General features: G+C 35.9%; 4 protein-coding genes and 1 pseudogene across 5 annotated transcripts; 2 read left to right on the forward strand and 3 right to left on the reverse strand.

Moving 5' to 3' along the window:
• Positions 1 to 2,407: 2,407 nt before the first annotated feature.
• NFD1 (Ribosomal protein L21) lies at positions 2,408 to 5,236 on the reverse strand. The gene is made up of 5 exons (XM_086229075.1): positions 4,677 to 5,236; positions 4,492 to 4,572; positions 3,687 to 3,788; positions 3,008 to 3,082; positions 2,408 to 2,923 (listed from the first exon to the last, which is right to left on the reverse strand). The coding sequence occupies exons 1-5, from the start codon at positions 5,130 to 5,132 to the stop codon at positions 2,804 to 2,806; spliced, it is 834 nt and encodes a 277-aa protein (XP_086085201.1). The 5' UTR covers positions 5,133 to 5,236; the 3' UTR covers positions 2,408 to 2,803.
• A 1,900-nt stretch (positions 5,237 to 7,136) lies between these two features.
• Positions 7,137 to 15,233, forward strand: NSF (AAA-type ATPase family protein). The gene is made up of 21 exons (XM_086240840.1): positions 7,137 to 7,399; positions 7,661 to 7,757; positions 7,847 to 7,928; positions 8,010 to 8,060; positions 8,490 to 8,669; positions 9,171 to 9,325; positions 9,415 to 9,523; positions 9,944 to 10,043; positions 10,126 to 10,181; positions 10,462 to 10,527; positions 10,652 to 10,734; positions 11,144 to 11,277; positions 12,011 to 12,221; positions 12,490 to 12,621; positions 12,737 to 12,797; positions 12,909 to 12,968; positions 13,202 to 13,260; positions 13,394 to 13,481; positions 13,671 to 13,793; positions 14,262 to 14,327; positions 14,674 to 15,233. The coding sequence occupies exons 1-21, from the start codon at positions 7,243 to 7,245 to the stop codon at positions 14,815 to 14,817; spliced, it is 2,214 nt and encodes a 737-aa protein (XP_086096966.1). The 5' UTR covers positions 7,137 to 7,242; the 3' UTR covers positions 14,818 to 15,233.
• A 1,768-nt stretch (positions 15,234 to 17,001) lies between these two features.
• On the forward strand, positions 17,002 to 19,113 carry LOC147296823 (linoleate 13S-lipoxygenase 3-1, chloroplastic-like; annotated as a pseudogene). The gene is made up of 4 exons (XR_015119954.1): positions 17,002 to 17,374; positions 17,586 to 17,873; positions 17,969 to 18,226; positions 18,558 to 19,113. The product of XR_015119954.1 is annotated as a linoleate 13S-lipoxygenase 3-1, chloroplastic-like (transcript).
• Positions 19,114 to 19,557: 444 nt separating this feature from the next.
• On the reverse strand, positions 19,558 to 20,389 carry LOC147296824 (uncharacterized). The gene has a single exon (XM_086249413.1). It carries the CDS (start codon positions 20,197 to 20,199, stop codon positions 19,759 to 19,761), a length of 441 nt encoding a protein of 146 aa, XP_086105539.1. The 5' UTR covers positions 20,200 to 20,389; the 3' UTR covers positions 19,558 to 19,758.
• Positions 20,390 to 21,709: 1,320 nt separating this feature from the next.
• Positions 21,710 to 26,469, reverse strand: LOC147296825 (strawberry notch protein (DUF616)). The gene is made up of 9 exons (XM_086241578.1): positions 25,674 to 26,469; positions 25,002 to 25,241; positions 24,544 to 24,757; positions 24,222 to 24,331; positions 23,941 to 24,140; positions 23,638 to 23,741; positions 23,135 to 23,322; positions 22,855 to 23,054; positions 21,710 to 22,321 (listed from the first exon to the last, which is right to left on the reverse strand). The coding sequence occupies exons 1-9, from the start codon at positions 25,918 to 25,920 to the stop codon at positions 22,064 to 22,066; spliced, it is 1,761 nt and encodes a 586-aa protein (XP_086097704.1). The 5' UTR covers positions 25,921 to 26,469; the 3' UTR covers positions 21,710 to 22,063.
• Positions 26,470 to 27,592: the final 1,123 nt, after the last annotated feature.

Consider the following 27,592-nt stretch of genomic DNA (forward strand, 5'->3'; position numbering starts at 1 on the left):
TTGACCATAGACCATAGTGCAATATAGGAGGAGGAGGAGGAGGAGGAGGAGGAGGAGGAGGAGGGGGGGGGTGTAGGAAAACAATAAACTAAAGATTACCAAGGCAGGAACAACCCATGTCAATGAGCAATTAGCATAATGAAAATTAATATATGAGAGTTACATCCTTTGGTGTCATGCATCGTCATAATATTCCTTAAGCTGAAGGACTAATCTCTCTGTTTAATCTGTTTTATTGCCTTAATGTATATCATGAACAGAAACTTGATACCTTTGTCTATAATTGTGACCGTAGGAAATATTTTTCATATTCAAATGTTTAGCCTCTATTATAATTAAATTAGTGGTCGCTAATGACCCAAGAGCTCATTAAGAAAAAGGTTAGGAAAGATATTATGCTAATCCAAATACGATCATATTCTAAAGAATAATTGGTAATAAATATGCAGTGACATGCTGATCACAAATTACGCACATAATGGTAAATGGATGATCAAACTCTCTTCTCTTTTTTATTATGGTAATGGAGATTTATTAGAAGTGGTGGAACTATTGTGACAAGGAATTCCATTAGCATAATCATATTAAATTGAAAGTGGAACACAAAGTGCTTTTAGGAAAATGTCCAGCTCTTTATAAATACATACTTTGTAGTTGAAAGAGGATTTATAGGTGGCAAAGAAGAAAGTGAATCCACTTAAAAAGCATTCCTTTTTTTTTCATGGAAGGGGATATTCGTAGGCTGGCCCTTCGACCACCCAACACATACAGAAGAGATTAGACTTCAAAAACAAAATCATAGAGGTGGATATGTGATGGGGTCACCAAATTAATGACCTGTAAACTAGCTACAGCTGTCCCTAACCATTATTGCTTCCACTTCTCTAATTAAACACATTTACTTGGCCGACGAGAGAGAGAGAGAGAGAGAGAGAGAGAGAGAGAGAGAGAGAGAGAGAGAGAGAGAGAGAGAAATTGTAATGGGGATTAAGGCTTGACATGCTTGACATACCTGACACTTGGCATGCATAGGAAGGTTAATAAAAATTCTTGTGGAATGGTTTTATACGTTTATTGTGTTTCTCAAAGATAGACACATAGTTTTTTCTCTTACTTTTTATGAAAGAACTTGTGGGATCTTTATTGTGTTTTTCTAATAATATGAAACAATAGACACATAGTTTTTCTTCTTACTTTTGACGAATAGTTTGAAGGATTTTTATTGTGTTTTTTTTATAATATGAAAAAGATAAACACATAATTTTTCCTCTTACTTTTGATGAAAGAGCTTATGGGACCTTAGCCAATGAAGCGGGGGAATATAAGAAAAGAGCCAAATTGCATAATGGCCGAAAGCGAAAAAGCTTCATCCTAATCAAGTTTTTTGGGTCAACGAAATAGATATGTATATGCTGCAGTTTGGTCAGTCCATTTACACCATTAATTGCATAATGAATATTAAGGTGGGGATTGGGGAATGGATGGGGACTGCTTCGTACTGTTGTTAGTAGGGGTTGATAAAGATGGGACGCTCAGTCATTATCTCTATCCATGTTATATACAACAAATATAGAAGATGGGGACAAAGACTACCCTCTTCCTTATTTGGGCTTCCATAGGATTAGCTTTAGGCTTTTAGCCTAGAAAGTAAACACTGCAAGTCTGCAACCAAAGGTTCATTCATTATAACACTCCTATGAACTTACTTCAAGTCAAGAAAATAAAGTCTATATTGAGATTGATAATTTCACTAAACTCATCTTGGTTTGTCTTGATAATTTCACATTTCTTCCAGATACATTTATAGAAAACGCTTTGATTTTTAATAAAGAAATTATGTACTTCTAACAAAAGCATTACTAGCAAAAGTTTACGTAGATTGGAAATTTCAATGTTGGTGGATGGACCATCCAAGTTAGAAACCACTTTGAGAGTTCTGCAAGTTGACCAAAACAAATCACACAATAAAAAAAATTATATCCAAATATACCTTTACCAGTTGCGCACCAAACGTTAATTTCACAATTTGGGGCCGCACTCAAGCTGATTGAGTCGTGGACCCTCTGGTTCATCCTTATTCCTAAGTTTATAACAAGGATCAGTGCCAGTGAGGGTCCATGCTTTCCTACCCAAATGGCTTTCCCAATATTTCACGAATCATCAAACAAGCCACTACAAAAAGTTTAATGGGTCCGAACCCAAACAAGCATATATGGCAATCACCAAACCTCTCACCTTTTATCCTAAGTAAAGGAAGAGCTTGATCAAGTTCATTAAACTAAACTTAACTATGACCTATTTGGACATATAATAAGGTCTCAATCAATAGAAATTAAAAACCGATTCAAGCGTACACTCCAATTGTCAGGCAATCACACAAGGAGAAACAGACATGTCATAGGAGGAATTGCACAAGAATCTCTCTCATTGGCCATGGCTCATGCAGAGTTGCAACTTTGTTCACAACTTTGTTCACATCTTACAACTTTGTTCACATGATATTAATAGACTTTGGCAAAACTCAAGATTCCTTATGACCATGAAAATATCTATTTGGGAACAAAACCGATTCATTCAGCTCAAGGTTTCATAACTTGCGCTACTAAATACAGAAAATACAAATGGGAAAATTTTGTGTACCAAATCCTACAGCATCTACCTGGTTCAATGTAAATTTCTATTTCAAATGGCATCCTAAGATGTGCATGGAGCAATACAGGAATCTAATCATGCTCACCATAAAGCACAAGAGTATGAGTGGAGTGCCATTATTGCCAATATTCAATCAGAGTGAATGTTTCCCCTATGCAGCAACTGCAACCTTTTCTGGCTTCTTACCAGGTGCCTTTGGAGGCTTTTCAGTGACTACAGTTTCTGGTTTCCCAATCCCTTGAATATCAATTATCCTCAACTTAGTCAATTCCTGAAATGAAGTCAAGAAAAATGATAATCAATGTACTAAGACAGACACATTACAACTGTTTAGACAAGGGATTTCTGAAGTTACCTGGCGATGACCCTTGGTTCGACGGTAATTCTTCCTCCTCTTTTTCTTAAAAATAAGCACCTTTGCATCTAATGCCTGAAGTGAAGAGGAATAAAAAAGAATATTAATTCCAAATTTGTAGAGAAATAATGAATTCATACTTTACACATTTGTAATCTAGTGCCAGTCAAATATTTATCCCACTATTTTCAGCTATTAAGAATTTGGAGATATTAATAATATTTGTTACAGCATAGCATGATGTTTCATGCATTTTATGAAACTAAATTCCCTCAGTTACCTTTTTCTTCTTGCCTGATATAAGTTAATGCAGCAGAGTTTCCAAAACAAATTCAGACGTTATCCAAACAAAGTAATTTACAGACATTTATATTTAGACTCCAATGGTTTTGCCATGAGCCTTAGGGAAAAATAGTAATAGATACTACCGCTCTACAGTTGGCTTCCCAAAGCACACTCTTGTTCACTATAGAATTTTTTAATTTCTGAGGCAACACCTCTGAAGGAAAAGAAATCTTCCATCAGAAACTATGATAAAAGTGATAATCTTTACACGAGAACATTAGGTCTCTGTTTTCCAATCCACTTTGGTAATGCCAAAAAGACACAGGCTGTACCTACTCTTAGTCATGCGCACAGAGTAAGAGAAAGAAACAGAAAGAGAAGGCGTCACACTTACATGCTCTTCAACAACTGCATGAACAGCTGCATCTGGTACCATGGGCCTACCAATTATTGTCTGACTACTTGAGCCCAGCAAGAGAACCTTGTTCAATAGCAACTGCAGAGACAAGCAGCCAAAGTATCAAGTCAGTCAGTTCATATGTAATAAAATACAAAATCTTAATGATTCCTATGCAAGTAAAGGAGAATACAATAATTTGATGTCAAATAGTCTGACAACAATGGCAACATGCCAACAGCATCATCAAACTCCCCCAAAAAGAACATAAACAAAAGATAACAGGAGAACAAAATGTAAGTTCACTAGTTTGTCTTGCCCTCTCGAGGGCATGTAAACAAAAATAAATGCCCATGGGATAGAAATAGAATCCAATCAGCACTGCTTACAAATTTTAGTACTTCGAATATACCCTCAATGCCAATGGCAAAACCATCTTCCTAGTCTTTCCACTCATGAGCATGTAAACTAAGCTGCTCGATTTACATAACAAAGAAACTAGTTTTCCAGTGGTTTCACCAAAATTTTATAGTTTCAATTACAAATTCTTAATATTTTCATGCATATCACATTCAATAGACAGCATCCTTCAATCTCTCCCTCTATATAAATGTAGAGATCCAATATACATTGTACAGCTACAAGATCTCAAAATGCATATTGTGATTTAAATTTCCCAGAATGAGGTACCAAACATTCATTTCTTTGGGTAAATGCAGTAGTACACAAAGTTAACACATACACAAATTTGTGATATCCTAGCAGTGAAATACACAATAGGCAGCAATATATCTGTACCCACCTTATCATTCACATCGCAGAATTTCAACCTTTCAGTGAAAATGCAGTCCCCATTGCTAACCTTGAACTGATGCGAACCAATCTACAAGAACAATACAAAATCAAATTAACCAAACCCATTTTACCATTTTAACAGTCTCATCCAATACAATGGCAAAAGATAAAGGTAAACCACGAGATTCGAACCTGAATAACGGCGAAAACGGGTTCGTAGGACTTGAAAACTCGATCAGACTTTTGAAGCGGCCCAATAATTTTATACCCAATGGCTTCCGCCTCCGCTTCTTTCTCCTCTGCCGTATACTCTCTTTTCGAACTTCCACTCGAAACACTCTCGTCCTCACTACTCTCCACAACTTCATCGTCATCGTAATCGTCATCGTCATCATCATCATCGTCTTCTGCTTCACTGTACTCATTGCCTTCGTTTACGTCGTCGTTTCGATTTGACGAGAAATGGCGGGTTTGTGACCAAGCCGGATCGGGGTTGGTGAAAACGAATGGGAATTTGGAGATGAGGGTTTTGAGGGCTTCATTGATGAAGAGGGGAGGTGGGGTATGGAGGGATTGGAATGAAGGGTTCGTCGAGAAAACGGCGGAGGCATGGCGGGTCAGAACTCGTAGGCACCGTCGGTTTGCCATGGGCGTCGTTATGTGAGGTGGGGCTAGGGTTTTAGCTTTTGATTCAGTTGGGGGTTTTGAGGTGGCCGAAGTCACTTTCGGGTTTGGTTTATGGTTTATTTATTTATTATTTTTTTTGAGTTGGTGAAAATTTGTACTCAAATTGATGTAACAGAAGTGTCCACAAAGGGAAACTAAATAAGCTACATTATGGTTTATGAATAAGTGAAAGTGAAAATACTTTATTGGACTGTGGTGAAGTTCTTTCCTGATGTTGAGGCTTTGGGGTTTATATACTGCCTTGCGGCCCTTGCCTCCTTATGACTTTGGAGCTATGGTTACAAAAAGATTGAAGTTGACATAGATATTGATGGTGTTGTTGATTTATATTTTTAAAGGCTTAAGTTATTCCGACCATCTTAAATTGCTGAGTTAACCATCTTATTTTTAAATTTAAATTTTACTCTTAAAATAAAAAATTTCGATTTTATTCATCGGGTCATTTGACATTTGTCTGTTGAAATGTTTGTAGTTATTCGGCACCTAACTGCCAAACATTGATGGAGTTTTCAGTAAGTAACTACCGAATGGAAATGAAAAAGGCATTCGGCAGTATTCTGCTGAACATTGTCATTATATTAAGCCATAAACTACCGAACTCCTTAGTATATTTCAGTGGCATGTTGCCGAATGAGTCTAGGTAGTTTCATAATTTTTTGTAATAAATGATAAAACAAGAAAAATTTGTCTAAAATGTATTAAGATGGTCAACTCAACAATGGAGGAGGATCAGAATAGCCTCCGCCATTTTTAAATCTTTTGGATATTCTTATAGGGCATCTTATGTTCCATACAAAAATTAGTCGAAACTCGAAAGTGAATGTACACTCTTCATTAGTTGTATAGGGAACAAAATCACAAATAGTGGTGTTGGTTGTTTGGCCAACTTGGGCCATGACCATGAGCTTGATTTAGGATGCCGAATGTTTGTGCTCCCTCTCTTCTCTGTTGTAGGCCTAATTGAGGCTAATCTTTTGGGCTTTTCAACACCTATAATTGTCTCCGACTAAATTTGTTCTTTTTGGGTTTACAAGTTTTCCTCCTATCATAAAATAAATACAAATATGAGATAATTTTCTTATTTGTAATATTATTAAGGAAATTTTATAATAAATTTGAAAAAAATGTGAAATTTGGGATTATAAATTCAACTTTAATTTTTTTTTTCCATAACTTTAAATTCTATTTAAATATGTTATTTATTAATTTTTAAAACAATGAGACTCTAAGAACAAATTCACATCCAGCACTACCACTATCATCATCATGGTCACTACCTTATCACTAGTAGTGTCATTATTTCCATCGACAATCGCCATTCCACTACCACTATTCCAAGCCTCCATGGCTATTGTTGTTGCCACCAACAGTACCATCATCACCATCACCACCGTACTCTCATTACCCTTGCCTCCACTGCCACCAGTCATGTCATCACTACTACCACTATCACCATAACCATTGGCACAACCACCTCGCTCCTACCATCACCACCACCATCACCATTGTCATTGCAGCCACCAGCAACTACACTACCCCCACCCCACTACCAAGTACCATCAACCACTACTTCTATTATTAATATCACATTTTTTTTTACCCAAAATAAAAATCACATTTAAATTACGTTAGTCAATATATATTTTTTTTTAAGATTTTAATTTCTTCCCGATAATTTCATACATCCTCATCCAAATTCCAAACCCACACTATAAACTATTCAACAATTTTTTTTTTTTGACCATGAAACCATTCAACAATTGATTGCTGAGATCTCTAACTATCTTTCCAAACCCACACTATTAAGTTACTAACTATTCAACTATTGATTGGCCATATCTTACTCTCATTCTCCACTCGATTGATGACGTCACCTTTTAAAATTTTGTACTTTGACTTGTCTTCTTGTATAAAGGGCCTATTTTGAATTTGGGCCAACTACAGTTTCTTCCTACGAATTGAAACCGCCTCACGGCCCACGAAAACCCAATTCCAAAGCTCTTCATCTTCATTTCTTATAACCAAAGTAACGAAAAACCAACTCCGGCCAGATTTCACCGTCGTCGATCGAATGGCGCCAGCGACGATGATCGTAACCAACACACCTGCTCCAGATCTCGCTCTCACTAACTTCGCCTACTGCTCACCGTCCGATCTTCAGAGCTTCGCCGTCCGCGGCTCCAAGCTCCATCTAGCTTCCGTCGGCGATTCCTTCGTCCTCTCTATCTCATATCCTTTCTCATTTTCACGCTTTCTGATTGCATTTAAGTTTTTCGCATTCAACTATCCAATTTTCACCGCAATCGGTTAGTTCTTAACGACACCACATTTCTTGTTGCATTCTTGTTTGAATTCTTGATTTGCTGATTGTGAAATCGTTACGATTTTGGTTAATTTTTGACGATTTGGTTAATTTTTGACGAAATCAATCACCTGGAGTTGCTGCAAATATTTTTGTTTAATTTTTTGGTGGTCTTAACTGAAAGAAACTGCTCACGAAAACATACGAAGCGGCCACATTGCGCTGAACGCAATCCAACGACGGTATGCTAGGGTTTCTAGTGGCGACTCAATACCTGTGAGCAGGTTAGTCAGTGACTCCAATCAATCACAGGCTCACAGCTAAGCTTTTGATAATTTTTCAGTTTCTCATTGCGTTTTGTTAATCGTTTTAGATTTATTCCACCTGAGGATTTCAACTTGGCGCTGCTCACGCTCGATTTGGAGTTTGTGAAAAAAGGGACTAAAAATGAACAGGTATTTGCTTATGGATTTCTGTTCTCACATTCTTCTTTTTATTTTCTATGGATTTTCGAGAACTTCTGGATTGTTTTGTAGGTTGATGCTGTTCTACTGGCGAACCAACTTAGAAAGAGGTTCATCAACCAGGTAGCCTCTTCTACTTTCTACTTTGCCTACTTGTTTTTTTATGCTTGTTTATATCGTCTGTCTGGCTTCATCACAACTATAGATACATCAAAGTTTGCACTTAGTATGTGAATTAAAAAGAGTGTTGGATCCAACATGATGAATGTATACAGATGTATTTTGCACACCCGAGAAGCAAATAATAAAACGGATTCCAACAATATCATTTTAAGGCAGGCACCTCCAGTTTGAATAGACTGAAACTTTGATTATGGTTTGCTTGATAAAATCAGCCATGATCTTATTGTCCTGAATGGATTGTTGAGTCTCTCTCCCTCTCTCTCTCTCTCTCTCTCTCTCTCTCTCACTCTCTCTCTCTCTCTCACTCTTTCAGTTTTTTTAGTTAGCTATATGTTGAGTTTGTGGATTGTTGGGCTTTACTATATGCAGGTTATGACGGCTGGACAAAAAGTGTCATTTGAGTATCATGGGAATAATTACATTTTTACAGTCAATCAGGCTGCAGTGGAGGGACAAGAAAACTCCAAAGTCTCCAACATTCCTGAAAGAGGGATGATTTCAAGTGACACATATTTTATCTTTGAGACATCGGGCGCAAGTGGAATAAAGGTGAGATTTTGATGTCTTTTAAGTACTCTCTCTCTCCTCTCTCCCTACTGTTATCTATCCTTACCTATTCCTTAATTTGTCAAATGATGTCAGGCTTAATATTTTTAAATGGTGAAAAGGACAGATATGCTACATTTAGTATAGTTACCTTTACTGGTTAATAGATTTTTTTCCTTATGTTTAGAGAAAGCAACTTCATATAGTTCGTAATGGTTGTCATTATAGGTTGTTCATGAGTTTGTGTTTACAGTAAGAAAAAAGCAATCCTATATTCCTATCCTAGATTGAAATGATGATAGATTTATAAATTGGGCTTGTTTTATAAATTTACTCATTTACCAACAAAAAGAAAATGATGAACCATTTTCATCCATATTAAACAGAGTTATGATCATTTTGATATGATAGCCATTTTCAAGAGAACACATTCAGTAACACTCTGAATAGTAAACTATATAAAATAATGTCTTAAAATTTGGTGTATTGACTTGTGTTCTCCAGATCGTAAATCAGCGTGAAGCTGCGAGTAGCAACATCTTTAGGCACAAGGAATTTAATCTTCAAACACTTGGCATTGGTGGTTTAAGTGCTGAGTTTGCAGATATATTTCGAAGAGCTTTTGCCTCCCGTGTATTCCCTCCACATGTGACAAATAAGTAAGATAACAGTGTTTTCAAGTTATATTGACATTGTTTTGGTTTATATGTATACCATACTCTTAATTGGAAAGCTTTTGATGTTTCAGGTTAGGGATTAAGCATGTAAAGGGTATGTTGCTTTATGGACCACCTGGTACTGGAAAAACTCTTATGGCTCGTCAAATTGGAAAAATGTTGAATGGGAAAGAACCAAAGGTTTGGCAATGAATCCACTTTTTTTTATTTCTTTGGATTGGTAGGGAAAGCTGAGAATTGACTAATGTATGAATGTTTGCTTTTCATTGCCAACAAAGTTTCCAAAAAAGATTACCAATTGATGACACAGGAAATTGAAATGAAATTAAGAACTAGATATTCATTGTCACAGTTTTGTATTCTTATATTTCATAACATGCCAAGGTAATGAAGCAATTGAGCTCTGCCAGCTGTAAACGTTGAAGTCTTTCTGAATCATGCTTTAACACATTATTTTGATGCTAGAACATTGGCTTAGGGTTCCAAAACTAATTGAGCATGTCTGAATGATTTCTGAATTGCAACTTAGCATTATATATATTAATTATTTGCATTGGTGATTGATGGGATAATTTTTTTTTCCCTGATGAACTTTACTAGATTGTTAACGGCCCTGAAGTCTTGAGCAAGTTTGTTGGTGAAACAGAAAAGAATGTTAGGGATCTATTTTCTGATGCTGAGAATGATCAAAGGGCTCGTGGTAAGAGCAATATATGTGTCAAGTGCACTTCTACGTTGGTTTTCCAATAATTTCTGATGCCATCATGTCCTTTACTCTTCAGGAGACCAAAGTGATTTGCATGTCATAATCTTTGACGAAATTGATGCTATTTGTAAGGTACAAAGATTTCTTCCTCTACACTAAGATTCTTTATTTTCATTATTAAACTGGTGGTGCCATCAATTTTCTGTTCATGATGACAAAGTTGACCGTACATCCCACTCTCTCTCTCTCTCTCTCTCTCTCTCTCTCTCTCTCTCTCTCTCTCTCTCTCTCTCTCTCTCAAGCTACAATGCTCACAAATATTCATAGATGTTTGGATTTAAGGTTTGTTGGTTTGAGATTCAAGTTTTTATACAGCAGAAAGACTAACGCATGCTTTATTTTGCATATACAGTCAAGAGGGTCAACTAGAGATGGTACAGGGGTTCATGATAGTATTGTGAACCAGTTACTAACAAAGGTTAGTGAAATTTACAATTGGGTTTTAAGTCTTGCAAAGATGTACAAATTTCTTTGCCATTATAGTCTACTTTGTGTTCATGAGCAATTTCATCAGTATGACCAAGAGACTACTTGCTTTCCAGATTGATGGCGTGGAATCTCTCAATAATGTATTGCTTATTGGGATGACTAACAGAAAGGATTTGCTTGATGAAGCTCTTTTGAGGTGTTCTATCTTTTTCTCTCTCCATCCCTCCCCCACCCTCCTCACTGCTTTGTTATTTAACTGTTCATGTGTCACCTCGGATTGTCTTATGTCTTCAGAAGAATGGATAGCAACTCATAGTTAACTTTTATTGTTGGTTTTGTTGGTTATTATGGACTAAAACTGCCCATGGTTACAGTAACTTGTTACCTCACAAGGAACATATGATGGCTTTCAAACATGAGTTGTAACTTTTCATTGAAGATTTGTGGAACTTTAGTAGCTATATGCAGTCTGAACTAACATAGGAATTTTCTTTTTGATTGATTTAATGATGGATGAGAAATGAACTTATTAATCTTCAAAGTCATTTCACAACACATTTCTTCAGTAAACATCTTCTGATTTTGTCTCTTTTTCTGGTTTGTAGGCCAGGACGTCTGGAGGTTCAAATTGAGATCAGCCTTCCTGATGAAAATGGTCGTCTACAGATTCTTCAAATTCATACAAACAAGATGAAAGAGAGCTCTTTTCTTGCTCCTGATGTGAACCTTCAAGAGCTTGGTATGTGCATAAGCGACATATGCTTGCCAGATCCTTATTCATCTGTTAATTGGTTGAATTAAAAATTGATTGGAGACTATTTAGTTTCTTTAATTAATTACATTGGCTGGAAGATGGTGATTGGAATAGTAACCTTAAAATGTTTCTGTCAGCACTAACAAAATTAGTGTTCCAGAATATTGGATAGGCTGGTTTCAATATTCTAAAACTGTGTCAGAAATAATATAATTGTTACATGGACATATATAAATCTATTTTGTATCCCACCTGGCCACCTCTTCCTAAATATGGATGCTTGTACTTGATTTGTTTTATCTCTTAAAAGTGGTGCACAGAGAGAAATTTTATTTACTTATTTGAAGAATTAGGATTTAAGGATTTAATTTTTTATCTAGTTTCTACTGTTACAATTTAAGGATTTAATTAATGTTATTCAACATTTCATTATTTTGGGATTGGCAACAAAAGTAGGAATTATTGAGATTGGATATCATAGTTTTAGCATATGATTAAGATTACAGACCTACTTTGCTCTTTCTCTTTCTTCTTCTCTTTCTACTTTGCCTTGTTCTCTTTCTCCATTTCTTCCCTCAAAATGTTCTAGTGTTACATCAATACAATTATTTTCTCTGTGTAAAGTTGTAAACATCTTTAGAATAATTTGATCCATACCTATGTATCATTGTATCCATGAAGGAGTTTGAGGGCTTTGCTTACAATTTCGTGTTTGCAGCTGCGCGTACAAAAAACTATAGTGGTGCTGAACTTGAAGGTGTTGTTAAAAGTGCAGTATCATTTGCCTTGAATAGACAACTAAGTTTGGATGATCTTACCAAGCCAGTGGATGAAGAGAGTATTAAGGTTACTATGGATGATTTTCTACATGCACTCCATGAAATTATACCTGCATTTGGAGCCTCCACTGATGACCTTGAAAGATGCAGGTACAGCTTTAGTTAGTTGCTAATTACTGCTGAGCTCTTCAGTAAAAGGGAAGTGTGATAGCTAGTTTATCTAGTTTAATTCACATCACTTTTTATGTTAGATCAGGTTAGCAAGTGCCTAGTCTTGGTAAAAGTAGCAGAAATCATGATTTTGGTCCGTTTAAATGAAGATCATGCTTTCTTTGGATGTCTAGCAAAATATGCAGTCTGTTATTTATTTATTTTTTTTTAATTTTATTTCCTGATGATCTCATAATTTGAATTATAGACTTAATGGTATGGTGGATTGTGGTGATCGACATAAGAACATTTATCAAAGAGCTATCCTACTCGTGGAGCAAGTTAAATTGAGCAAAGGAAGCCCACTTGTTACATGCCTTTTGGAAGGCCCTAGTGGCAGGTATGCATATATGTGTGTGTGTGTGTGTGTGTGTGTGTGTGTGTGTGTGTGTTTATTCCTTTTTAATTTGGTGTTGTTTATTATGAGTCTTCTGATCTTTGCCCATCTTGGACAGTGGTAAATCTGCACTGGCAGCTACTGTTGGCATCGACAGTGATTTTCCCTATGTCAAAATTGTAAGCTATTTTTGGTTTCATGTTACATATTTATAACCTTTTTAAGAATTTGCAGTCTTTTCAAAATCTATCTTCTCTTTATCAATGTTACAAATTTTTCTAATTGGATAGGTCTCGGCTGAGACAATGATTGGTCTTCATGAGAGTACCAAATGTGCACAAATCGTAAAGGTTTGTTGATCTTCTTGAACACTTTTAAGCAAATTTTGTTTTCTGAAAAGTGTTTGTTACGTCTCAGTTTAGAGATATCCGTTTCGTTTCTCTAGTATTCAACTTGCAGACTATTGTGAACTTCTACAGCAAACTACTGGGATGATCTGTTGGTTTCCTATGAATCACACACATACATATGGATGAATGGGGCCTTATAGATATAATTACTTAACTTTTTAATTTTATGATAGGTTTTTGAGGATGCATACAAGTCACCATTGAGCATCATTATCCTCGATGACATTGAAAGGTAATTATGTTTTTTGCCCTGAATGCTGATTTAAATTTAATTGACCTTTGTGACTCATCTTGGCTAGTCTCTCACAAAACCTTTTTCAACCATTTATCTTGTGAATCAATTTTTTTTTATAATTGTGTTGCAGGCTACTAGAGTACGTTGCTATTGGTCCAAGGTTTTCAAATTTAATATCTCAAACACTGTTGGTTCTTCTTAAGCGCCTTCCTCCAAAGGTTCTTCATTTTGCCTCGTCTTTTTTGAATATCAGAGCACTGGTTTAGCATCTATTGGCTGAATCCGTACAAAGCCTTATGTTTCAGAAATATAATTATATCTTAGGCTTTATTTTCTTTTCTCTCCCTTACATCTCTGAAGTCTTTGGATGCCTATAATTTGTCTATTTTACTTTTTTCGCTCTTCAGGGGAAAAAGCTTCTGGTGTTTGGAACAACAAGTGAATTGGGCTTCTTAGATTCAATTGGTTTTTGTGACACCTTTTCTGTCACTTACCATGTTCCCACATTAAAGATAGAGGATGCAAAGAAGGTAACCATATTGTTGTTTCCCTTTTGTTTTTTTTTTTTGCTTTTATATTTTTGTTTTTTTTTTTTACATTCAACTATTGTTGGTAATTTGAATGGTTTGTCTTTCAAATATGATTACTTGGGCATTTATTTATCAAAATTAGGCTTGCATCACTTCCACAACAATAGTGAAAGCAATCCACCATCTTGGATGTATCTTTCCTTGAAAAATTGCTTTTAGAATTGGATTGTTTCATTATTTATGGTGCTGGAAGGCGGTGAATTCTCTAGTAACAAGATTCCGATCATTTCTATGCTAATATTCATTTTATTCTTTCTTTATACCGCTCTTTAATTTTCTTTGTTGTTTGTATCAAGCCACATGTTCATATTATATCTATCATGATTTTACAGAAAAATATGCTGTAAACTATTAGCTTTAAACTTTGTATGTGTATTTTTAATTTTTTGCACTTTTTCCTCATTGTAGGTGCTACAACAGTTGAATGTTTTTGCTGCTGAAGACATCGATAATGCTGCAGAGGCCCTGAATGATGTAAACTCTGCCATCCTTTCCTTTGTTCATTTTTTCAATTTTCTACAGTTGATTAAACCCACAACCTATCTGACATTTTCTTTTGAAGCCTAAAATATTTATATAGTCGGTTGCTTCTACAAGGACAAAACTTTGCATGTGGTTGTACCTTGCAACCTAAACTTAGTTTAATGTTTTAAGTAATTTTATTATGGCCATAAATCAATCCACAATAACATTTCTAAGACCCACTCAAACATCCAGTTCTATATTTTGCATGGTAGTGATGAGTGGATTTTCTTTTCCTTTGTTTTTTTTAATTTTAATCATTTTCTGACTTTTCTTTCCGTTCAATTTCTTTCTCTAGATGACTATCAAGAAGCTCTATATGTTAATTGAGATGGCAGCCCAGGGTGAGAAAGGAGGATCTGCCGAGTCAATCTTCTCTGGAAAAGAGAAAATAAACATCACTCACTTTTATGAGTGCCTCCAGGATATTGTTCGATATTAGTTTGTATGCACTGCCCTAGGATATGAATGAAAACCACAGAAATGACACTTGGATTGATTATTTATTCTTTCACATTGTTATCTTTCAGATACCCCTCCCGCATTACATTTTAATGTTTCTTTTTTCTTTTTCTGGGTTTTGGTGCTTGAAGGAGTTTCTGTGTTTGGAACGCGAGTGCCTTCCCTTTTAAGGACTAATGATTAGTCCCAACCTAGGATTAGTCACTAATCCTAGGTTGGGTTGAGTTGTATATTGAAAAAAGGTGCTGGTATTCCTTTGTGGTTTTGTGACTTCCAAGTTTTTGAGTATTAAAGTTTTGAGTGTAGTCTTGTAGAGTTTTTCAAGTGTAAGAATTGAAGAAAACAGAATTTTCTTCTGACTATTCATCATTTCAGCATACTCGATTTTTGTTTTTATTGTTGCTACTGCTTTTGTTTTTAGGCTAAGATACAACTATTATTGATATACATATACTGATATACACAATGTTTTCAATCGTTGAAGGCCAAGATTCTTATACTTAGGAGGCTTCAAAACATTTGTAAATCAATTCAAGAAAACCAAATTATCGGATATGAGTGTAGAACAGACGTCGCTAATACGCATTTTTCTTTTGATAAGGTCTTTGCACACATAAGTTAGTGTCTGTATCCGTGTGTTAAGATTGTTTTTTCTTTGTTATCTATTTAATAAACCCCAGGATCTTCGTCACTGATCTTAGTAGCGTGCTCATATAATAATTTTTTTCTTAAGATGGGAAACACTAACAAGTAACAAGCTATGTGATATGAATTTATTTATTCTTATTGTTTGAAAAAAAAAATGAATGAAAAATGTGAAACATTAGTGAAAGGCCTCTTTTCTCTGGTGTACATTAAAAAATAGGCATGAGAAAAACGTGCATTAAAAATGAGAGAAACGAGTTGAACAATATACACGTTTTACTTCAAGTTACTATTTATAGTAGATAAAATTAATGAGGATTGAGGTCTTTTTGAGGAAAACTTTAAAAAATAGATGATACTCAACGCAATTCATAAGCCAATGAGCCAATCAGGCTTCTCCTCTCTCTCTCTCTCTCTCTCCTTTTTTTTTTTTTGACAAGGCTTCTCTTCTAATAACAACAAAATTGTTAGGGTGTGAGCAGGTAGATTACATTATTGAAGGAGTAGGACAAAACATCATATCCTGCACAGTAGCTTGAGCAAGGATTAGCTTCACCTCTCAAATAAATTCAGCCTTTTCATCAATACTGTTTTTAAGTCCTTTCAATTCAAATGATTGTCCATATGACCTTGCAATTAGCCTTTATCCCACCCCCCACTCCCCACGACACTTATTACATACAAAGGATTTACTTGTTACTAATATAATCTAACTTCTGTTCTTCTTTAAATCCCTTATTTCACTTTGATAGTATCATAAATCGAGTCAATGCAGAGGAAATGAATACATTTCTATACTATTTAGTAAGTGAAATATATAAAAATAAAACATAATCTAAATTATGCCAATTATTTATTCTACTGGATCTTACGGAGCCTGTTCATATCATACACGACATGATCGGGTTTGATCATAGAAAAAATTCTCTTTAAACGAACCAGCCTATCCTCTGTATGGGGCTTACGCGGTGGTTGGAACAAAGACACATTTTTTGTTGTGAATTCGAATATGGCAGATAAGGGCATATATCTGCACGGCCCGATCATATTAGGATTTAAAATTACAGTCTTTTTTATTCAAATAATCATAATTGTACATTTTAATTCACGTTTTTCTTAAAAATTATCCTTACCCAATTGGCCAAAAAAAAAAATCCTTACCCAAAAACTAAACCCTTGTAACCACTAATTAAATCACAAAATGAATTAAGATCCACTTGATATAGTTAATGTGTTTAAGACAAAGGCTGCATGAAAGGTTGTAATCCTGCAACACAACATGGTACTTCTTGATCATGTTTCTTAACTTTTAGTTGTTAAGTCTAAGTGGTAAAAGGGAGTGAGATAATATGTTAAAATTATAATCGATTAAAAGTTAAATTTTTTCAATTTTGATGTGGTTGGCCAGATAATTGCTTACTAACACGTGCAGATCATTACCCTCTTTCTCTATAAATTGCATGTTGCAGGCTTATAGCAATTGAATTCCAACAAAATCCACAGGCGCAGTTATAACAATGGCAAAAAATATGGCATTGGCCATTTCAAAACCAACAGACTTTTATTCCAAGCTTTCTAGCTTCCTCGGCCATTTCTTTTCTTCAACAAAGAGAACAAGATTTCAATTACATAGGAAAAAGAAGGTGGCAAGTTGGCAACAACAACACTAGTACTGATTAATAATGACGCCACTCTCACTGCGGACATGGTACCATCTACTGTTGCTGCTGAGAAGCCTGCAGTAGTGACGTCATTGCAGCTCACAGCGCTAGTGACTTTAAGGAAAAGTGATCAGAAGCCAAATATGGAACACATGGTGCTTCATTGGTTTGGAGATTCTAATAATCAAAAGGGTGTTGTCCTGCAGCTTGTTAGCACTCAAATTGACCCAAGTAAGCCGCTTAATTCGGTATTTCTATTTTCGTTCCATGGTGTATTTCTTATGTTATGTTGTCATACAGTGATCGAGTCAAGTCAATTTGTAATTTCATATAGTTTCTTTCACTTTTGTTGTAGTTTTTGATGATCTATCCATTTGTTGTTTTAACCTTCCCTTTAATTAATTTCCTCTTAATCTTGCATATGTACGTTTAAACAATAAAGAGAGAATGAAGCCAAGGGTGAGCGAGGAAGCTTTATTGGATTGGACCAAGAATGCAAAAACAGGTAGTAGTGGTGATGAGAAGAACAGTACTAGAACTACATACCAAGTTAAATTTGGGGTGGATTCAAAATTTGGGATGCCAGGAGCCATCACAGTGATCAACAACTATGACACCGAGTTCTATTTGGATACCATCAACATTGAAGGTGTTGTTCATCTTGCATGCAACTCTTGGGTTCAACCACACAAGACTCACTCCCAAAAAAAAAATCTTCTTCTCTACTAAGGTACATAGATAGATACTATATATGATCAGTTATATATAGTTGCATATATAAATGTAATGGGTGTCATGACCAATTGATCACTTTGAATTTTGCAGGCCTACTTACCCAGTGAGACACCAGCAGGGCTGGAAGAGCTAAGAGAAATGGAGCTAAGGCAGCTGAGGGGGGATGGCAGAGGACTTAGAGTGGCATCTGATAGAATATATGACTATGACACCTACAATGACATTGGAGATCCAGATAAGGGAATTGAACACTCAAGACCCACCCTTGGAGGCCACAACAACCCACACCCTAGACGCTGCCGAACCGGACACCCACCAACCAATACAGGTGCAGGATGTTCGTTCTTTGTTTTAGAACGGACATTATTTTTTTGAGAGTGATTCTTGTATGGAGATTTATATAATAGACGGCTCAGATCATCAAATTATTTTAGGTATCTTAAGCTCAATATATATAATAGTTGGTAACTTGGGTATATAATAGTTGTGCTGCTTATGGGGATTGGTGGCGGATTTGATCTTGAGGGCCTTCCTGCAGATCTAATTAGAAGGTTTCAGAACACTTAATTAATTCTCTCAACTTATATACATATCATAACTGAACCATAAATTTTGAAATGTTTAAAACGAACTCAAAAGTGATCAATGGCTTACTGACTTCATTTTCACTTTTACACAGAGGAATAGCACTATAGCAGTACCAGACCCGACTGAAGACCATGGGCTAAGACTACTGATTGAGGATTACCCTTATGCAACAGAATAAGGGTACATGGCTGTAATAGACATCATTTCAGCGCACTCACCTGATGAGGAGTATATTGGGGTGAGAAAAGAGCTGTCAACCTGGTCAGCTGACACCGTGATTACTGAGGCATTTTACAGATTTTCAATGGAGATGAGGAGGATTGAAAAGGAGATTGAACGAAGAAATGCCGATCCAAAGCTTCGGAAGAGATGTGGGGCTGGGGTTTCACCATACGAGCTGCTCATGCCAAGCTCAGAACCTGGGGTTACATGCAGAGGAGTGCCCAACAGTTCATCAGTCTAAGGTTTGACACAATAGTAGGCTCTAGAAAAGACTTGTTAAACGGGATTCATCCTGCTAATACCAACACAAACCTCAGCAAACTCCAAAACTCTCTGCTCATATAGTCTAGCGTAGGTAGCGAAGGCAACTTCATGGGGATGCGTTTTATTCAAACATGGAAAGTAAAATAAAGGACGTAGCAGAAATGAGATAGGTAATGAGACTAATGAAAACAGGCAGGATGATACAATGTTGATCACAGACAAGAGATTAACAACTCCCCAGATCAAACAGCAAACTAAAAAGTGAAATATGCAAAACTGGAATTCTAGTAGTTGAATACACCCTTTTATGAGAAGAAGCAGATTTGCAATTCCAAAAGGCACAATCTCAACAAAACCATAATGCTACCATAGTCATACAGAAACAATCACAATTATATATACTAGCCTGATAAGGGAAAATCCACCACTTCAAATTCCAACTCCATTGCCTATCTTCAAGAGTCCACACAAACACACTTATAGTCATTGGTTCTTGCCTTCAAGCCTTCAACTAGTGTTTATAAACTATAAAAGCCTCCAGTTTATCATTCATGCTTTAATAAAAACAAGAAAATAGAGATTAAAATTCCACTAACATGCAAGTAAACCCAAAAAATAGAAATTTCATTTCATTTCATACTTTTTTTTTACAAGAAAGAACACTGAAACCTAATTCGAGCTTACAGGCAGCCATAATAATTAACCACAAGCACTCAAGCTGCCCAATGTGGATAGTTTCTAAATAATCAACATATAGCTATCAACAATCCACAAAGCCAATAAAAGAAACCATGACGGAGAGGGGCTTAATCGTACTTTTCCCTCCAAGAGAAAACAAGAAAGAAAACCCAGGAGAGAGCCAATACCACATCGCCAACTGTCTGCCTGAGCCAATCCCAAGCGAGGTCCTCCACCCTCCGCTCGAAGTAACACCTCCACAGCGCCATGAAAACATGGAGGACCGTGCACCCTTTGGCGAAGAAGCTCTGGAACTCGCGGTCCCTCACGAACGAGACCATCAGCAGCAGGAACCCGATCGCGAACAGGAGCAACCCGGAGAACGAGTCGGAGGTCCGAATGAGGAGCTGGTCGTGCGGCGTGGACCCCAGCAGCTTGTTCGCGGTCTCCATCCCGTGCCCGAAGGTGTAGATTTCCTTCATGTAGAACATCATCAGGGCCCCGCTGGTTATGGCGATCATAGAGTGGAGGAGGCAGATCACGAAGAAAGCTGATGACGACGATGACATTGATCCAACGGACGGCTCTGATTAATCTTCGCGGTTTATAGGTACCGTAGGCATGGCTTTAGGGTAGCAAAACCCTGCACCTTGTTAGCTGATAATGAGAAGAAGATGATCGCAAAAACATTACTTCTTTTCTATTTTTTTCTCTCTTTTAATTCAGTGGGATTTTCATCTTCTCGATTTTTTTTTTTTTTTTTTGGTTGTTTGATACGGTGAGATTCGGGATAAGGATTCAGTGGGACCAAGAGGGCGTCAATCGTCAGACATGCATTGGACTCATTTTTCTTTGTAGGCTGGACACGTGGCACAATCCTTGTAGTGCCGACAGATTCCAATGGGGGTACAAATTCAATTTGGCGGGGCTAGGATCAGAAGCTTAATGATATCATAATGCTATTACATTTGTACCTTATTGTATATTACAAAATTTATTATTTTCATTTTGGTCTGATACAAAATTTATTGCGAAGATCAAAATTTTTTTTTATTAATCAATTAATGTTTATGAGTTTTAAATTCAAGACCTACTCTTACTCCGACAAATGGAGACTAAATATCATTGACAAGACCAAATGGTCATTGACATTAAAAACTTAAGATTTGAAGGTAGAATAAATTTTTTAATATGTTTCTCTATCTGGGAATTCAATTATATGGGTCTCATTTTTATTAGAAAAATGATCCACAAGATTGTCAATTAAAATAGTTTTTTTTCTTTAAATAACCATTTAAAATAGTCTTTAAAAGTGTTTTTAGCATTAAATAACTAGAAGCATTGTGGAAAATAAAAAATTGAGAAAGAATATTAGATTCGTAAGTACAAATTTCATATGGAGTTTCTTATTCATGTGGATATCCAAATTTCACAAAAATGAGAATTTTGCATTCAAATGAGATTCCATTTTTATGTCCTAATTTTAACTTTATAACAAACGATTGATTAAAAACAAACAAAGCGCTCTCAGACTCTCAGTTATATCCTTAATTCAAGGAAAATTATTAGGGAAAAAGTTGAGAAAACAGAAGGATATTTTGGAATTGGATACATTTGTAGTGGGAAAAGAAGAGGGCCAATCAAACACTTTGCATTCCTTTGTTTATTTATTTTTTTTCATTTTTCACTTTTTTTTTTTTTTTTTTTTTTTTTTTTTCAGAGAACACATGACGGGAGTTAGAGAGCAAAAGTTTTGCCTTTTAGGTTCTACAAGATTGAGGACTTTAAGGAAAAGTCCTAATCAAATTTCATTGATCGAGTACTACTTGCTTGGTTGGTGCCCATCTCAGCTTCTTGGTGTCAACATCATTTTTTCAGCTTCAGCTCTATGAAACATGTCTGAAAAGCAAAAGCCTGTCCTGGGCATTTGTGGTTTATGTATGGCCAAAGGTACTTGAGTTGCTCATGCATCATTTATTTCCTAAGCAAGAGAAACATGGAACTGATTCAACTGAAGCTTATTTTAGCTAATGGACAATTGGAAATTAGAAGCAAAGAAATAAGTGGAAAGCTGATGCATTCAGTAACTTTGGCAAACTTTATTCATTTTCAAATGAAGAGACATGAATATATAGCTATTATATAAATGGGTCCGGATACAGTGTTTCTGTGATAATGGAATAACAAAATGGGCTACCACACATATGATGGTTTGGTAGCAACCCATATTATGATTATTGGGAATTATACTTTTATATATACAACAAAAAATGAGGAAAATTGACAATTCCAGAGGTAAAAAGAATGGGAGACAGTGTTCCATGTTGAACCAGAACTAAAACGACTTATCTTGCACAAATCCTCCAGCCCCGTCATGATTGATTGTTGAAAGGGGGAGGTTAAAGAATGATATAATATGCCCGAACAAAACTTTTAACTTGGATCATTGTCTCTACCACCAGCAACAACTTTCCGGTGGCGTCTAGAAGAACCAGACCTCCTATCTCTCCCACGCCTTGGGACCCTCTTACCTGGGGAATTTACAACCCTTTCAGGCGAAGTTTCAACTGATGGTTTAACTGGCAGTTCGTTACTTATATCTGGTGGTGGCGGTGATGGTGGTAGTGGTGGTGGAGGAACAGCAACAGGAACATGAGGAGCGAGGTGCTCCAATACATCTTTATGATATTTCTGTAGACAGCGAAAAACAAATATACAATACATCAAGGAACACAAGATAGAGAAAAATAATCAAACTGCAATTGCATCGCTTCAGGGAATAAACGGGAAGGATTACCATTCGGATTTTGATACTTGGTTATGTAAGCCTGTAAGAGGTTTAATCAACTTTCTCCACAATAAAATCTAACCATGATCACAACGTTCTCTTGTAACACTATCTTAGAGAAGGGCAGTGAAACAGACAGTTTTATATGGAATGGAAATGATGGAATTGGCAGTACCCCGCCCCCCCTCCCCCACATAATAGGCAGGAAGAAAGATTTCAAGTGCTTTAAATGAGAAACATTTGGACAATAATTTCCAAACTGGGAAGTGTACACAAAAACAAGAAAAAGAAAGTGGGAAACTAAATAAAACAGGTTGGAAATGCACAGGTAAGCAACACCCAGTACCCCAGCCGCCCATTGTTTATTCAGGGATCTCTAAATAACTACCATATATCTGAAAACCCATTATTTCAAACCATATGCATAAATAATTACCTGAACTACAAAATTGCGCCTTTCACAGTCCAAGAACATATTGATAGTCCAGTTTGTCTTTTCCCTAATGTGGTCTCTGACAGTGGAAAAGCTAATTTGGTCCCTGGAAGTAAAACGATCAACTTCATGGAACCAAAGACAAGTGAAAAGATTGCTGATAGGAACATGCTCCCTTATTATTACGCATCCTTCAGGAACGTCTGCAGCAAGGCCATAACAAAGAAACTTAGTAAAGCAAAACATATGCAATTTACTACAACAGAGGGAAAGTTCCACCTACCACTTGTAATGGGAAGCTTTGCCTCAGAATATGGGGTCAAACCTTCCTTTTTGTAAAATTCGACCTGAAAGTCAATAGAGGCATTGTCGTATTTCCCAGCAGCTTTATTTGCCTCAGCTTCCAAAAACACGTCAAAGCGTTTATAATGTCTAGAAATTGCAAAAGTTGCATTCTTCCGCCACAAGAACCTGAAATATAGTTTATTTTTTAAGGACGCATAAGCATGAATGCTGGTAAAACCAGGCTGAATGAGGCCAACATAAAAGAGCAAAGCACCTCCATGTACTGGCTGCTTAATTTATTTTCAAAATGATGTTTAACATCCAAAGAAAGAAGAGTCAAATATTTGTCATGCTTGCATGGGTTTCATCCATATTGGTCCTATTGGAGCTTCATTCAAACAAAAGAAAGCTTAATATCCTGGAGAAAAGACGCCTATAACAGACAGAAGGTCTAACCATATGAATAAAGTCAAAGTATTTAAACCTTATAATCAGATATACCTTTCAAGAATTTGATATGGATCCACGACAAGCTCAAGTTTCCCATCAATCCATAAAGAAAAACGGGCATTGGGAAACATCCTATGCACTAGAAGCTTAGGAATCTGCAAAAGATGTAATCTGCATCAAAAGGTACATCTACCACCAACATATATAAACACAGCATTCTTGCACAACATGATAACACGCCAGACTAGGAATTATTCAAAGCTACAGTGCCAAATTCAGGCAACTAGACAATTTCTAAGACAAACTCTTTACTAGAGTCAACAAAACTTGCTGGCAATGAATTATAAATCTTACCTTCCCAGTGCGCCTTGCATCCTTATAAGGAAGGTTGTGAACAACAACAGTTCTCCAAATACCAATTTTCCTGCTGCTGCTCAGTTTGCCAGTACTCTTCATATAAGCTTCTGTCTCTTCGTCTATAAACATGTAGAAGCAAACAGTCTCCCTGGCGTAATCACTAATGTTCCTTGGCTGGTTTATCTCGTCAAAATTTCCTGATGGAAACAGATATAATTGATAAGCACGCCCCCAGATTTATCTCATGAAAAGCAGATTGAAATTATACAGAACATTACCAAATATAGCTGATGCAACAACCACACCATGACATTGCTCCATATCATGTAGGTCAACTTCATCCATATCATATCCTGTATTGCGTCCAGGTTTACTTCCTCTAACGAATCTGATTGATGCTCAAATCCATCAAATAAAATGCATAATAGCATAAATGAGTGAAGGGCGAATGGAAGTAGTACTCATTATTACTAGACTAAATCATTCAAAAAAAATATCTAGTAAATTTCAAAAATCAAATCAAATAAAATGAATCATTTGGTGCTTAAAAATATACTGAGGAACTTGACCAACGTAAAGGAAAAAGGGAAGAAAACATACCCACAGTGCACACTCATTGACTCTCTTATATCATAAGAATCTCTCCTTTGCTTCAAAGTAGGATATCCACCAAACTCTGAGCCTCCAAATTCTGTTTCTCTAGATAGATTTTCTTCATAAATGTATGTTAAATTCTTAAGAACCGGAGAATCTGAAGGGACTTTCGGCATCAAGGCTATGGCTTCTTCCACAGGAAGGTAGCATACTGGACAAGCTGAATAATAAAGAAGGAAGCAAACTCAGCATCATTACATCACATGAGTTTTCAAGTCTATCTTAGTGCCATATATTCTTGTCATAGTGACTTTTGTAAGAAAGTAATACATGTACGTAGGAATTTTGAGTCGCAACTGCAAAATATTTCACCAGATAAATATATGAAGAGAGAGAGAGAGAGAGAGAGAGAGAGATGAATCACAACAAAGAAAATATAAAGAAAGGAAAAGGTAGAAACTTACGCCGTGGTCCAGTTCTTTTTTTATCTGCCGGTGGGGGAGGCAATGTGAAAGTACTACATGGATGCCCAGGAGGAAGAGTGTAACCCAGAAAAACAGCAGGGGGAGGAGGAGGCAAGGCAAGCAAAGAAGTCATGTTGTCATTTTGCTGTCTATTTTTTGACAAGGATTCAAGATAACTTAAAGTGATGCTGTTGTTAACACTAAGATTTTCGACGCTGACACCTCCTTGTGAATCTTCACCTATATAGGAGCCAATATGAACTTTCTATGAGGAACTTCAACCAGAAGAAGAATTAAATTTATAAACAGCTAAGGAAGCCAATATTTACGCAGATCAAAATTTATCCCACATGGTCAATTACTAGAAGCATCTCTTAAACAAATTGGTAAACTAAAGTGCGGAAGTGAAACATGCATATCAAACACTGAATAAACCTTCAGATATGTCTTGCACATTCTAAATATTAGCTTAGTGAATGTTCTAATCCTTTACTCTCAATTCAATTCTCTACCCCAGTTCCAAATCGAACTCAATTAATTATGTAACACTGAAGGATCAGTTGTATCTAAATCAGCTAGGATCAACTTAAACAACCCAATATTTGCATCAAATAGCCAACTATATCAATTTGACTAAAAAAATCAAACATGCACCGGAAAAAAGAATCAAACCTTTTCCAACATACAAAACCCAGACGAAAACCGCGGCGGAGATGAGACAGAGGAGCAGCATTCCGACCTTTTTGCGGCCGGCAAACTTGCAGATCCAATGGAACAACCTCTCCTTCTCCTTGAGCATTTTTGAAGGCTTACGTGCAGATTGGATAGGCAACACTCCGTTATTGTTCTGTAGCTGTTTATCCAACAAATTCCCATAACTCCCTGTACGAATTCCCAAACCCAATGACCCTCCAGTCATTGTTTCTCCAAACCCTCATGTGCCCCTCTCATCTCCCTCCCAACCCTCTCATTCAAAACCTCTCTCTCTCTCTCAAAACACAAAGATTTTTCTCAATCACCCACTTGACAAAATCCCTAAAATTCAAAGACCCACTTCACCAAATCAGTCCCAGACTTAGAGGGCACCTCCAAATTTCACTGAATCACAAGTTCACCTATTGCCCAAATGCACTTAAGCAAAACCATCCACTAACACTTCCAACTCAATCTTCCAAATTCTACTTTTCTTGATTCCAAAAATTCAAAAACAAAGTTGGCAGTGACAAGCAAAAACCAATTTGCTTCTGGAAAACAAGAACACAATTTTGCATTCAATCAGTGAAAGAAATGAAATACGAACAAATAAAAATTTGAACTCTATGATAGGGTGGGAAATCAAGGATTGGTGATTGGGTTTGTAGGGTTTATAGCACAAATCTACGTTTTTATGAAATCTACGGGTTTTTTTTTTTTTTTTTTTGAAGAAATCTGGGATCACAATTTACAACAAGTTCTCTTTTTTGTTTGCTAATTTTGAGGTGATGACGGAGCGAAAAATTCTTGGGTTATTTATATAATTATATTGTCCCAATTATGAAAAATACCATAAATGAAAACATGGGAATTTCTGATTGGCTAACCTGCGCCATGTGCGTGATGTTAACAACCAAACTCAAAATAATTGCAATATTTATCTGTTTTTTTGTTTTTTCAATTCTAGGGATTTTCTTTCCTGTTTCTTTTAGTTTTGAAAAAGATGCTACTAAACTTTGGAATGTTTTCAATAAGGCCATCATGTCAATATGTCACCCTTAAGTTGATTGATACTGAACTACATTTTACAGCCCCTAATTAGTGCTATTTTATTAAATAAAAAACATTAGTGCTATTTTAAAGTTACAACTTACAACTCACAATCATATGATTCATATATGACTTTTTTATTTTTCGGTAAATAATCATGTATCACATTGACGTGTTAGGTAACAATGTACCTTTCTTGCTCTTAAATGCGAAATTGCGGATTACTTTTAATAAATAAAAGTTAATTATTGAGTTGTACACTTGTACTTGTACATTTTATTAATTTGAATCATTATGAGTGTTATATTTCCACCGGAGACAGTTATTTTTGTAAAAAATAGGGCATGTATTGGATGGAAATTTGTAATGTGTGTATATTAATTAATTTTATATTTTAAAAATATGAATTTGTTGTTTATTTATATTATAATAACTTAATAAGTGAATATTACTTAGGGCCAGTTTGGTATTGCTGTGAGAAAAAACAGCTATAAAGTAAAATAGCTGCGAAGTAAAGTCAGCTGTAAAGTAAAGCAGTTGAGTGTTTGGTAAACTATATTTTCAAAAGTGTTGTGAGTGCAAAAACTAGTATCAAAGTATTCGGTAAATGTTAATATAAAAATGTTGTGACTATGTATAATTACTAAAATGGACATGATGCTAAAAATGCATTTCACTTATTTGTTTGGTAAAAATAATATGTTTTTTTACTTGTTTTTGAAATTTTTGACTACAAATTTTTATTAGCATTAATTTTTCTAAGAACAACATTATTAAATAAGTATGCCTATTATTTTTTTAGGTATATTATAATTTTAATTCTATAAATAAAATATCATAATTAATTA

Source organism: Dryas octopetala, chromosome 1, assembly GCF_963921425.1.
Source record: "Dryas octopetala chromosome 1, drDryOcto1.1, whole genome shotgun sequence".
NCBI classification, from domain to species: domain Eukaryota; kingdom Viridiplantae; phylum Streptophyta; class Magnoliopsida; order Rosales; family Rosaceae; genus Dryas; species Dryas octopetala.